The following is a 13,109-nucleotide window of genomic DNA, read 5'->3' as shown; positions in this document are numbered from 1 at the left end:
CGAGTGTTGCTAAGGATCATGTGTTCTCTTTGGGCAACTGGCCAATTTAGAGGGAGAAGAGGGGTTTCTTCCTCACTTTTGTGGAATACAGAAAGAATGCTTAAGGGATCAATCACTTGTGAGCAAGAAGCGGGATCATCCTCTGGCTCCGGCAATGTTCTAATTTTGGCTTCTGGTAACTTTCCCTTTACTTCTTTGAAAGCAGAGCAACAAAATGTCACTATGGTGCTAATGCTAAATTATGGGATGTACATATGACCTGACTGAAAACTATTTTTGAATAGGTACATTTCTTACTAGCTCTGCCTCAAAATTTTGTGAGATAAAAATGTAAAATATACATTTAACCCACACAAATAATTCATATGTAGTGGAGGTGTCCTACGAAGTTAACTGCAATGTTAAATCCATTCATCAAATTTTTACATTTAAAAATATTAAAATCATATCCCTACCTAGGTCTCAAACACTGACAGCAGCATACAGCACTTTTCTACATGCCTATTTAATTGAATGTACATTAATACCAACTTTAAAAATTCACCAATAACAAAATACTATAAATTCAGTTGCCTACAATTTCAACTCAGTTTCAATTCAAATTCAGTTCCACATTCCCAAGGATGCCTACAATTTCAATTTCCTTTACCATATAAATGCTCACCAATGTTGTAAGTCAAAACCCAAATGGAATTTGGAATGGCAAATGGTAATGGAATGGCAAAAAAGGCAGGTAGTAAGAGGGAGGAGAACGCAAAGTCTCTAGATGGCTTCCCCACATTATATCTATATTTATCTTTATCTATCTATAATAAAATGTGGCTTTTTAAAAATACAGCTACTAAAAATTCAAATCAATACTCTCCAAATCCACTGCAAACCTTTCCAGCCTTACCTCCTACACTCCTCCCGTGCCAACCCTTTATTCCAGGGCAAATCTATTTGCTCACTCATATTTCTGAGTCTTTGTACATACTATTCCCTCTGTCTGGATGTGCTTCTCTCCAGTCTCTGCCTTAAGAGTTCCTATTTACCCCTCGAGGTCCATCTCAAATGTCACCTCCTCTGGGAGGACTTCCCTGATATGTCTCTTCCTTCTCTTCCTCCTTCCAAAACTAGCTACTCTTTCTGTAACCACATTCCATTACCACTGTTTACTTGTATATCTCCACAATTGAACTGCTTAAAAGTTTTGTCTATTTCTCATTTATACCTCCAGGCTAGGAAAGTACCTGTGTACATATAAGACAACCAGAGATACCTAATCATAAGTAAGTCAATAAATGAGCCTCCTTCTGAACACTGAAAACCAAAAAGCTTAATAAAAAGTGGCTTTGACTAAATGCAATGCAGTGTCCTGCATTAGATCCCGGAGCAGAAAAAGAACATTAATGGAAAAACTGCTGAAATTCAAATAAAGTGTGAAATTTAGTTAACATTAATGCACCAATATTAATCTCTTAGTACTGACAAATACACCACAGCTATGTAACACATCAACACTAAGGGAAATCAGGTGAACAGTATACAGGAACTCCATGCATTATTTTTGTGGCTTTCCTACAAATCTAAAATTATTCCAAAACAAAAAGCTTACTAAAAAACTTTTAAGTAGTCTAGAAAAAGTTGAAAGAACTACAAATACCAATGAGAACATGAATGTGAATTTTAATTGCAACCATAATAACAAAAATAAAAGAATAAGAAATATACTTCTCTTCTTAGAAGTAGAGAAAGGAAGGAAATTATTTTTAATAATCTGAAATGAACCAAAATATGTCAGGATTTATTAATATTGCAAAATGGTGAAAAGATTTACATCATTAAACTGAAGTAGTTCAATTTTTATTTTCAGAAATAAATAACTCAATATTGAAATAACCTGCATAGAAAAGTTAAGACTGTGCTATCATATCCCATACATCAGAACTACATTATCTACATAAATCATTATAGTATTTATATCATTACTTCAAACAGAGCCCTGTTTTGAAGTTAATGATTCCCATGTTCTAACTACAGGAGATAGAGGGGGAAATGTTCTATTAAAGGTATCTCATTCTAAAACAATCCTTCTATAATTTATAGTAATTTGTAAAATATAACTTCCAAGGTCCTGGGCAAAATTCATTTCCACGTTAGCTCAAGAGCAGTGACTAAAGAGGAGTTTTGCTGTTTCTCAACTGATTTTAAAATATTTTAAACTTAATGATTCTAAAATCATACTGGTAAGTTCCAAGATCATATCATAATACACAACACTATCCATTAAATAAAAACATAAAAACTAGGGATATCAATACATGGCTAAAACAGAAATCCAAATAAAATGTAACCTTTTCGTTAGTTCTTAGAATTCAATGGAATACAATTTTAGTTTTCAAATCCAACTTGAAAGAATAAAGGAAATTTTGAGTATCTGACCCAGTGTAAACAGTTGCACAATCAACCACTACAGGAAGATTAATTACAATATGACAAGAATCCAGCTACCTTGCCAATTTTAAAGAGGTCTGATTTAAATGGTCCCTAAATCACCAGTGTAATAAGTGTTAACAGCAGGCCACATGAATAAAAGCAGGAGATACAAGAATAATTTAAATATACAAATAGTGCATATTTTAATCCTGGTGAGAGATGCCTGACATGCCAGGTGTAGATTTACATAAGCAGCTAGAAAAAATTTAGAATACTATCTACTTTTAAGTTAATTTGAGATGTAAAATACTAACATTATCCAAAAAACTAAGACTTCTGTATGAATGTTAAAACACTTACCCATTCGAAAATTAGACTGATGACTATAGCAGCAAAATAGTAGTGGAACAATGTATACAATAACATCTCAGCTAATCCTTAACAGTCTTAAATTTTAAGTATCTTCCAAGTCTAACTTAGAAATCAAAGGAAATTCATGTCTAAAGACTATATCCGGGAATTCCCTGGCGGTCCAGTGGTTAGGACTCCGTGCTTTCACTGCCGAGGGCCTGGGTTCAATCCCTGGTCGGGGAACTAAGATCCTGCAAGCCATGCGGCGCAGCCAAAAAGAAAAAAGAAGAAAAAAAAAAAAAAGACTATACCCTCCTGAAAATTGTTTCTAAGATCACCTAGGCCATTATTCAGGTACAAGTCAAACAAATTTGGTCTTTTTGGGATCTTTTGTTTGCTTGGTTCTTACCAGATATGTTCATTTCTGTTACCACCTAATAGCAAAACATCGAAAATAGTATATTTCATTTACATACAGCATTGCACCAAAACTAGAACAATTAAACAGTGATCCTAACACAATGTTATTCAGTTCAAGCAGCCTGAATTACAGAAACGATATACATGATTACCAAGGAGGTAAAAGGATAGCCTGGATAGATAAAGGCCTAAAGATAACTCTAACTTGCTCAGCACTGATAAAGAATTGTACCAAAATGAAGATCATTAAAATTGGTGGAGAAATCAAATACTAGAAGAACTTCTTTATATTCTCTTGAACATTTACATAAGGGTACTTTGTGAATTTATGTTTTTCAGGTTTTTAACTTCAGTTTTTAACTATCTTCCTAAACAGGTTTATTAAGTTAAACTACTTTCAATCAAACTCAAGAACAAGAGAAATAACACAAAAATAGCCCGCTTTATAACTTGCTAAAATATTCCATCTAGTTGATAATATTAACTTCACAGACAAGGGACCCCTGAGGTCAGACCTCATTGTACAGAAAAAGGAAAATGAAGCTCAGAAATTAGGACTGCTCTCCCAGTTTTCAGTCTCTGCTCTTTGCCCTACATTACATGGTATCTCCTATTTCTGAATTGAGTTACTAGTTCAAATAGATGGATTTTATTAGTGCTAGTCTACTGTATTCTGTTGACTACAAAACAAATTTTAAAACAAATTTCAGTAATCTGAACAAATTTAGTGTCCACTGCTCTAGACAATTCTTATGAGACCCACGTTTAAACTTTTTGGTCTTTACTGCTAATATTCTAGCTCTTGAATACTTAAAACATCTCTTCCTCCCCATTTCCCCCGACAAGCCCCACCCCGCAATAAAACAAAACTAAACTAAACAGGAGAAGACACAGCATGGATAACTAAAAGCTATGAGCAATCTCTTAGCCAAATGTTTTTACCTACTCCCTAACAAAAACCTCTAAGCAACGTTATTAACAAGGAGCAAAATGGTCCATTTTACCTCTTCCCTTAGCTCTGGACAATTTTCTGGTGCTCATAAAAACAATAGGGGGGGAAATTAACCGGAAAAAAGCAGGGACAATGAAACATAGACCCTGAACTGATTATATGCATTTAAGAAAATTAATTCCTGAATTAAAATCGAAGGTATTTAAAATCAGGTGACATTAACTATTCTGAGTTGGATGCATTGATAATGGGAGTTTAAAATCCTGCACCTACCTCAAGTTGAATTTAATTACATCTCCCAACCATACAAAATGACAACTTAATATTGAGAATTAGCAGGCATGCTCTTGTGAATTAAAGAAAAACTAAAGCAATGATATGTTTAGTTCTTCAATATTTCCATCTCATTCCATTATTTTCAACTTATATTCAGTGAGTGTCTACTAGGTGGTAGGCACTGTCACCTATTAAACACTAACTTTCTAGCCATGCCTTTTTAATTGAGAACTTGACCCACCTAGTCCCTGAAATGGTCAGCCTTATGAATCTCATGATACCCCACAGCCCTGCCATATTCCCACCACAGATGACTAGACTGCGGTAGGCACCTGACAAGGATGGGCCAATCTGATATTCTTTCCCAGGAACCTGGAATGCGAATCCTGGGAACCTGAGTCAGATGACATGAAGTGCCTGAACTACCAGGTTAGGCAGTGTGAGAGCCAGAGGTATGAGAGTAAGTCAAAGTTGAAGACTGGGGGAAGGGGAGTAGGGGCAAAGAAGTCCTGTGAGCAGAGAAAGCTGTTCTGAAGAGGTGACTTACTAACAAAGCAGAGCAAGTGACCGCCTCTAGGAGAAATGGGGGGAGGGGACATGTATTACATTCCATGTGCACGCAACCTGGTTGTATTGCATTTCTTATCTATCCTTGTCTGATGCCTATGAAGGTGCCTACTGTGTCCTTTCAACAAAGCCTTCCTTGACTGGAAGAAGTATGAATTTCTATTCATTTCAGGCAAAACACCTTAGCATTATCTTAGGTGCTGCAGCAGATATAAAGATAAGAAATACCTAGTTCTGGGCTTCCCTGGTGGCGCAGTGGTTGAGAGTCCGCCTGCCGATGCAGGGGACACGGGTTCGTGCTCGGTCCGGGAAGACACCACATGCCGCGGAGCGGCTGGGCCCGTGAGCCATGGCCGCTGAGCCTGCACGTCCGGAGCCTGTGCTCCGCAACGGGAGAGGCCACAACAGTGAGAGGCCCGCGTACCGCAAAAAAAAAAAAAAAAAGAAAGAAAGAAATACCTAGTTTTCTTGGTCCTCAAGGACCATATATAGTGAGGAGCTGCTAAGTATACAAATAACCATAATATATGGTAAACAGTAAGCATAAACAGTACTATGAGGTTTCAAAAAGAGGGACAGATCATATCCAATTCAGAACATCAAAAAGGTTTCATGGAGGAAAGGGAACTAAAATAGAAATAATAGATGGACCTTGGGATATTTTTTAAATGTATTTACTAAGAAAAATAAAATGTCAGAATCCTAAGTCAGTCAACAACAAAAAAATTAATTTTACTGGCCCATGAAATACAAAAATCTGATAACAACTGAGTCATAGCACTTGGCAACCGACTGGTTATATGGATGAGAGCAAGCCAGGAGTTAAAAAAACGAGTTCAGTTTTCAGTGTAGATGATTTTGAGAATGACAATGCCGGAACAGAAAAGTTCACAACAGGTGGATTTGCGGGAGAGAAGTGAGGAGGGGAGGCAAGTTCTGTACTGGATATATTGACTTGAGGCAAGCGTCACTGGGGGAACTGGAGAAAGAGGAGCCATCTCAAGTACAGAAAACAGTTTTCTCAAAAATTCCAAGGAAAAAACTTTTAGAGAAAAGACGTAAAAGACTTTTCACAATGTCTAGGTTTTTTCTTTTTCATTCTGAATGTTCCATTTTTGCCCAGCTTCTGATTTCCCTTGTCCAAAGATGAAGGACTTTAAGGAGGTTAGGCAGTACCATGGAAGAAGAACTTGATGAAAAATATGGCTCTTCTCTCCAGAAAAACACATGTAACCACAAATTTTGCTAAAAATTTCAGAAAGTTCATGGATCTTCTGAAGCCCTAAGGGGTACAAACACCCCAGGTTGTTTTTTTTTAAAGGCATGATGTGGAAGAAACTGTGAAAGAAGAGACAGGGTTCAGAAAAAAAGAGGAAATATCTGTAGAGACTCATCCACTCCCTTTTCATTTCCAAGCAACTAGAGGATGAAGCAGCTCAGCACCACGGGGGAGGGATAAAGAGCCCAGTGCTTGAGGTTCTACCTAACTTCTCTAAAAGAACAAACTACTTTTATCAGAGACCACTGCTCCAAAACTAAAAGACTTCTTGTAATAGTGCAAATACATTCAATAGGCTAAAATTTTTAAAGAAATACAGTTGCAGCCCTGATTAAAAAGTTACATATCCTGTCAAATCTACTAAGTACTAAGCACCCAACTCTATGGTCATCCCTGTACTTACTACATAATTAGCATACTCAGGCAAGATTACAATACTATAATTCCTGAAAAGGATACCACACTTTCAGACTGCAGAAGTGATGAATGCAAATAAAAGACACAAAGAATAATAAGTGCTTATAAGAAACAAACCTATTTTTGCACTGTGAATTTCTGTTTTTTATGCCAGTTTCTTTTGCCCAGGCACGAGATGCATCCCCACAAGAGATCTAATAACTGTCCAGGAATCTCAAGCCAAATAAATAGCAAACATTATAAAGAAAGGATATCATCTTATGACAATATAACAGCATATTTATCAAAGGAAGTCTGATTTTCAATAACAAGCATATTCAGCCAGTAACATGCAGATATTTAAATGTAAATAATCAAATATAAAATATAGGGTTTAAGTGAATTAGATGATTCCAATTCTCTGCTTGCAACTTAATTTTTTTTTTTTTTTTTTGCGGTATGCAGGCCTCTCACTAATGTGGCCTCTCCTGCTGCGGAGCACAGGCTCTGGACGCGCAGGCTCAGCAGCCATGGTTCATGGGCCCAGCTGCTCCGCAGCACGTGGGATCCTCCCAGACCGGGGCACGAACCCGTGTCCCCTGCATCGGCAGGCAGACTCTCAACCACTGCGCCACCAGGGAAGCCCGCAACTTAATTTTTGCCATACCACTACCAGCAAAATCCTAAAGAACAAAGCATTAACTTCATTTTGTATAACAATGTTTTCTCAAGATCTGCTAAGGGGAACTATCAAGAAATGGATAGACAGAGATAGCATAGGAGTAGATCATTCAATAACTTACAAAACTAAATGATAATGTTTAATTTCTTTTACCACAAAACAGTTATATTAAAATTCCTTGAAGATCTTTGAAAAGGGTACATTAATATTTGAAAAATAATCAAATATCTGTCTGAAACACCCTTGAAAAAAGTAGCTAAAATGATGTTTTCCAAACATCATTGTAATGACAGAAGTCACCACTTAGTGAATATTTACCTGCTAAGTATTTTACATACATTATCTCATTTTATCTTCTGAAATAAGCATCCATCCCCACTTTATATATGTGAAAATTAAGACTCATATGTTTAAGTTACATGCTCTGGGTGTCACAGCTAGTAAATGGAGGTGGGAATTGAATTCAGTTTTATGAGACTCCAAAAGCAGTACTCTTATGCATTATCCCAGTGATTCCCAACTTTGGTCACATAATGTCGCATGCTGAAAATGGTAATACTTGCAAAGCTTACTGAGGTAAGCTGGAGGGACTTGGTGAAAATAATACATATTTTTTTTATATCATAAAATTATGACATGAAAAATAAAATACAAAATATTACAGATGATATTAAATACTAATTGGTATAAACCTTCCAAATCAAATATTTTCAATTGCCAAATTCAGACTTTACTGATGGAATCATATCAAAAATGTTCAAATATCATTCCAACTGCTGTAAAATTTTGAAAAGTTAATCATAAAATGATTTAAAAATCATAAAAATGATTTAAAATTTCAAAACCATAAAACATTTGCAAACAGCACACTGTATGCCTTCCTATGCACTACACTCTGGTTAGGAAGCCCTGCATAACATAATTTTGTTTTTCTGTAGAATATTATGATTAAACACTAATTTGGTATATCAAGAGCTTCTCAATAACACATCTAAAAGAAATTTAAACCAAAGGTAACCAAAGAATTATAATACTGCATTCTTCCTTAACTAATCTGAATTTCTATAGTACCTTTAATCTGTAACATTCATTTTGATATAATAATAACAATGGTGGCTAATATCCATTACACTAATATTTTGTGCCAGACTGTGTTCTACTTCACATTATTATTATATTTAATCCTCAGAGCAATCCTATGAAGTACCTCTGTTTTCTCCATTTTAAAGATGAGGAAACTGAGGCAGAGAGAAATTGAGTAAACAACTTTCCAAGGTTATAGTTGGTAATTGGAAATTAGAATTTGAAACTGTCTGACTTCAGAGCCCATGTTGTTAATCACTATGCTAAATTACATCCCCGCAAGGAAGGAAATACAGCAATATTTAAAGAACACCTATTATGTGCCAGGAAACCCAAAAGTAAGTAAATAGATCTCAACTTAGACCAAGTTTGATAGTTTTACAGTGATGAAGTAAAAATGACTTGCATGTACATCAAAGGAGGTATTCGACAGCAAAAAGAAAATTATTTGTATACAGTGATGGGTGTATTTTGCTTACAGAAATAGCAAGGAAAATAACTTTAATTTCATAAGTGTGTTATGTTATGGTTCAAGCAAGAACATCTCTCTCTGCCACCTATTTGAATTTGTTGATTTAACTTGCTCAAGAATATTAAAAAATCTACTTAAAACAATGAAATTGATGAAAAGTAAAAGCAAATGTTTTTACTTACTGCTTTTTAAGTTCCCTAAGTGATCATGTGTTTAATTTTGTTTTTAATTAAATGCACTATTTATAAAGTCCTGTATCACAATAGGCTAATGTCCTGAGGGGATCTCTAATGATGAATGTAAATCAAAATAACCACAGAAGATGAAAATACACCTTTACTTTCATAACTAATCGATCAATAGAGACAGTGCTAATGCCTTGAGTATTATGGTTTATATCAAACATCTGAAAGGCCCCAAGGAGCAATGTCCAACATTAGCTGGCACATGCTGGTTAACAATATATATTTAAGAAGCACCTACTATGTACCAGGGACCACGCACATTCACAAATGATACTGTTATACGGAGAGTGGCAGTCTGGAATTTCAATTTTATTTCATATGTTCTGTAAGATCGGGTATTCAAACTGAAAGCTCAAGCTCCAATGCATAACTTTCCCTCTTTATCCAAAAAGCTGTTACCAGGGCTTCTGCAATCTACAAACCATCAAACATGTTAATATGAAAAGACTAACATGGCCACCCAGAACACCCTGGAGTACAAAATAAACCCTGGGTTATGGTGGTGCATTGTGTCCTCTGGAGCTTTACACCATAAAAATTTGGCACTTCTCCTAAAGCAACTTCTTTTTCCCCAAAATCACTTGTTTTAAAAAGTAAAGTTCTATTGCTTACAGAAACCATTACTCTTATTTAGTCTTCCCTGACAGATCCCTAGAAAATACTAAAGGTGAAGAAATGTGGCTTGATCTTTTGGTAAGCTGATGCCAGGGTACTTCATGTGATTTACTGAGCCTCTAGAAACCAGTCTCTCAAAAATTCTAAAACTAACCATGCTGAGTAAAATGCATCTGACTGTACATAAAAGCTACTTAAAACAAATGTCAGGTAAAATAAAAGTAATTCCTGAAGCCAATATTAAAAAAAAAAAAGAACAGCTCACCAGAAATCTGTCACTGTCACACCTTTTACAGTAAATACGTCCAAGATTTATCTTATCCTAAGATAACTGCAGTCCCACTGCACATCATCCCTAGCAACTATTCAGCAACTCCCACTGTGTAATCTATTATCATCACATCTTATGCCACAAACCTCAAACCAGCAAGTCCTTAAATCTCCTCAGCTCACACAACCTCCCACTTTATAAAAACAAGGAAAGGAGTTATAAAACCTTAAGAGAATAAAAATAATAGAAGAAGGTGGATAAGCACACACAGCTTCTCCACCCAAACTCTTTTCCTTTATACCTGAGAACTTGTCATTTATCTCAACCACACACCTTCCTGCTCCCGGATAACCCAGAGTTCCTCCACCTTACAGATAGTTCAAAATGCCCACTCTCTAATAAATGACAAGGTCCTATGTGACCACTCTGTCCCTGCCCCCCTCTCTACTTATATTAATTATTCAAGCCTCCTAACTCTAACCTGTCATAAAATACCACCACGCTCCAAACTCACAAGCCATTATACAAGCCCAACACACTCTCCCGTCCTCGCTACCAACTCACTCCAACCCCTCCCTTGCAAAAACTTCCCTAACATCAGCTCTTCCTTTATGAGCTTTTCCCATATTCCTAATACAGTCTCAATGTCCTACTGGACCACACTTCCAAGCTCTCGTCGCTGAACCCAATTCCAGCATGGAGGCACACCCTCTCTCCAGCCTAATTCCTACCACCCCAAAACCCCACCCCCTCATCACGCCCTCCGGCCTCAGCCACCAACCCCCCCACACCCCGCCCCACGTCCGTCACGCCCTCCAGATTCTTTGGGGTCCTCTCCTCCGGCCCGGCCTGACCCCCCCGCCCAGGACTCCCAAGTGCCTGGGCCCTCGGAAACACCCCGCCAGCCCCGCCCCCAGCCCCTCACCGAGTAGCAGCAGCTTCACTTCTTTGGCCGCTTTCTCTCCGTCCTCCCGCAAGTTGCGGTCGATCATCTTGCTTCGCTCCACCGCCGCCTTGTCTTCGGCGCTCAAAGTGCAGCCCATGGCGGCGGAGGGAGAAGGGACCAGGCCCGGGCTCACTCACACACCGGAGACCGCGGCTGGGCCGGCGGGGACAGCGTCTACTGTTGGGCGGCGGCCCTCTCCGTCAGCCCCCTGAGCGCCCAGAGAAACCGGATATCCGGCGTTTTACGACACTTCCGGCAACGCCCGCGGCCGTTACTACTCGGCCCTGTCTGGCTAGGGTAAAGGAGGAACAACCAGGAACGGGAGAACGAAGAGCGGGACGAGCAGGTCAAGCGTTCCGTGGTGTAGGGCTGCCCTGTCGAGCTCGCCGGGCGCCGCTCGACCTTAGTCCCCTTTCATCTCTTCGGCTGCCTTATTTGGATTAAGTGTGGAAAAACCAGGGACTGGCTTCTCTGGCTCAAGACACCCTCCCGAGGTCGCACAGGCGGCTTCAGATTGACGTGGGGGATGGGAATTCCCAAATAAAAGGCCGCAGCCCACACGGAAATCTCTGCTGGGAATTTCTCACTGGCCAGAAAACCCAGTTGGACTCTGGCTGTGGAGATCCGGGGCCTCTGCCCAAGTGTAGGACACTTTCTCGGCCGGAGTTGTCTCAGCCAGATCTATAGGATGAGAATTACAGAGTCTGGGCCCTGGCCACGCTCCACATCTGAAATTAGTAAGACCGACCATGCCTGGGACTTTATCTATCCCTTTCTGCTCTCTCCTCTGGCCCACCGCCTCCTGCTCTCAAAATGTACCCAGTGAACTAGAGAGTTGCCCAACCACTACGTTGGTAAAGGGTCACTTGAAATCGCTAACGGATCTTACTTTACTTGAAAGGTAAGAGTGTAGTTTCTCCATAAAATTTCCATGCTGTCTTTCCCCAACATAAGCCAGTTTTAGCGCTCACATATCGTCCTGCGTTAAGGAGTTAGGACTTCTACCAGGATTAGTCAACCAAAGTTCCACACCCTAAAACAAACCAGTGCATCCTGTGAATCTCCTATTAAAATTACCTGTTGTACCACATGAAAAGGGAAGTTCTGGTAAAATTTGCCTCTCAGCCATAGCATCACCTGAAAGTTGATAAATCACCTATAAAAGCCCCAGACTGATAGCCTTTTTACTCATAATCCTGGATACTACGGTGAAAGTAGCCCTCAATTACCTTTACTTCCAAATAGCCCCACAAATACTCTCACCATATATTCTAGGGAGGGGAACTCTTGTAGCCCCCAAGACCCTTCCCTACGATTAAATATTATCTCCCCAATAGAACCTAAACCTTAGAATATACGATCCAAACAGAAAGGTCTATATGGTGATTGATGATTATTAGAGGAATTTCTTGAGAGCCACCTTAAACAGCCTCATCCACCATAATTTATTATTGCCAGTTCTTTAAAGTTCGAAGTCTCCTACTCTTTTCCAAGTGACCGTTAGAATAAAAGGGACTGCTTTCCCATGATCAATACTTATGGGGAAAAAGGGCAAGAGGAAAGGGAAGAAAAACCAATATTTATTGAGTACCTATTTGCCAGCTATGGCTAGGTGCTTCCATGTGTCATCTCTTCTATTCCTCACAACAACCCTGTGAGGTAGGTTAATATTATCCCCATTTTTACAGATGAGGAGATAGGCTCAGAGAAATTAAGCATCTTTCCCAAGTTCACACAGTGAGTAAGTAGATCTGACTCCAAATTCACTCCTTTTCTACCATGCTACTATAAGATGTTACCTGGGCGACCTGACAACAGAAGGTTTTCATCTAGGATTGAAAGTTACCCCAACACCACCAGGGTGCAGGAAAAAAATAACTTGAGAGCACGGTTTTCTCAACCTGTTGATTTCTTCAGTGGATTTAGAGGTCAAATTTTGTCCAGGAATGGCTTTCACAGCTAAGAATTACATATGGAACTTTACCAAGTGATCCTGGTGATTAGAAAACCCCTGGAAGGTGGTCATGACAAATTGTTGGGAAAGTTCTCAGCATAATAGAAGAAAAAATTTTATTTCCTTCATGATCCACTCTGGGAAAAATAAATGGCAAATGAACCAGCATATGTCAAATTCTG

General features: G+C 38.6%; 1 protein-coding gene across 1 annotated transcript in view; it reads right to left on the bottom strand.

Moving 5' to 3' along the window:
• GNAI3 (G protein subunit alpha i3) overlaps positions 1-11,208 on the bottom strand; it is a 38,941-nt gene extending 27,733 nt beyond the window's left edge. Inside the window, exon 1 of the mRNA XM_065877376.1 lies at positions 10,953-11,208. Within this exon, the coding sequence (XP_065733448.1) occupies positions 10,953-11,070 (118 nt within the window). The 5' untranslated portion in view covers positions 11,071-11,208. The remainder of the gene's footprint in view (positions 1-10,952) is intronic.
• Positions 11,209-13,109: the final 1,901 nt, after the last annotated feature.

The sequence above is a fragment of the Phocoena phocoena genome, chromosome 1 (assembly GCF_963924675.1).
Source record: "Phocoena phocoena chromosome 1, mPhoPho1.1, whole genome shotgun sequence".
In the NCBI taxonomy this organism is placed as follows: Eukaryota; Metazoa; Chordata; class Mammalia; order Artiodactyla; family Phocoenidae; genus Phocoena; species Phocoena phocoena.
This window is presented reverse-complemented; position numbering and strand designations above follow the sequence as displayed.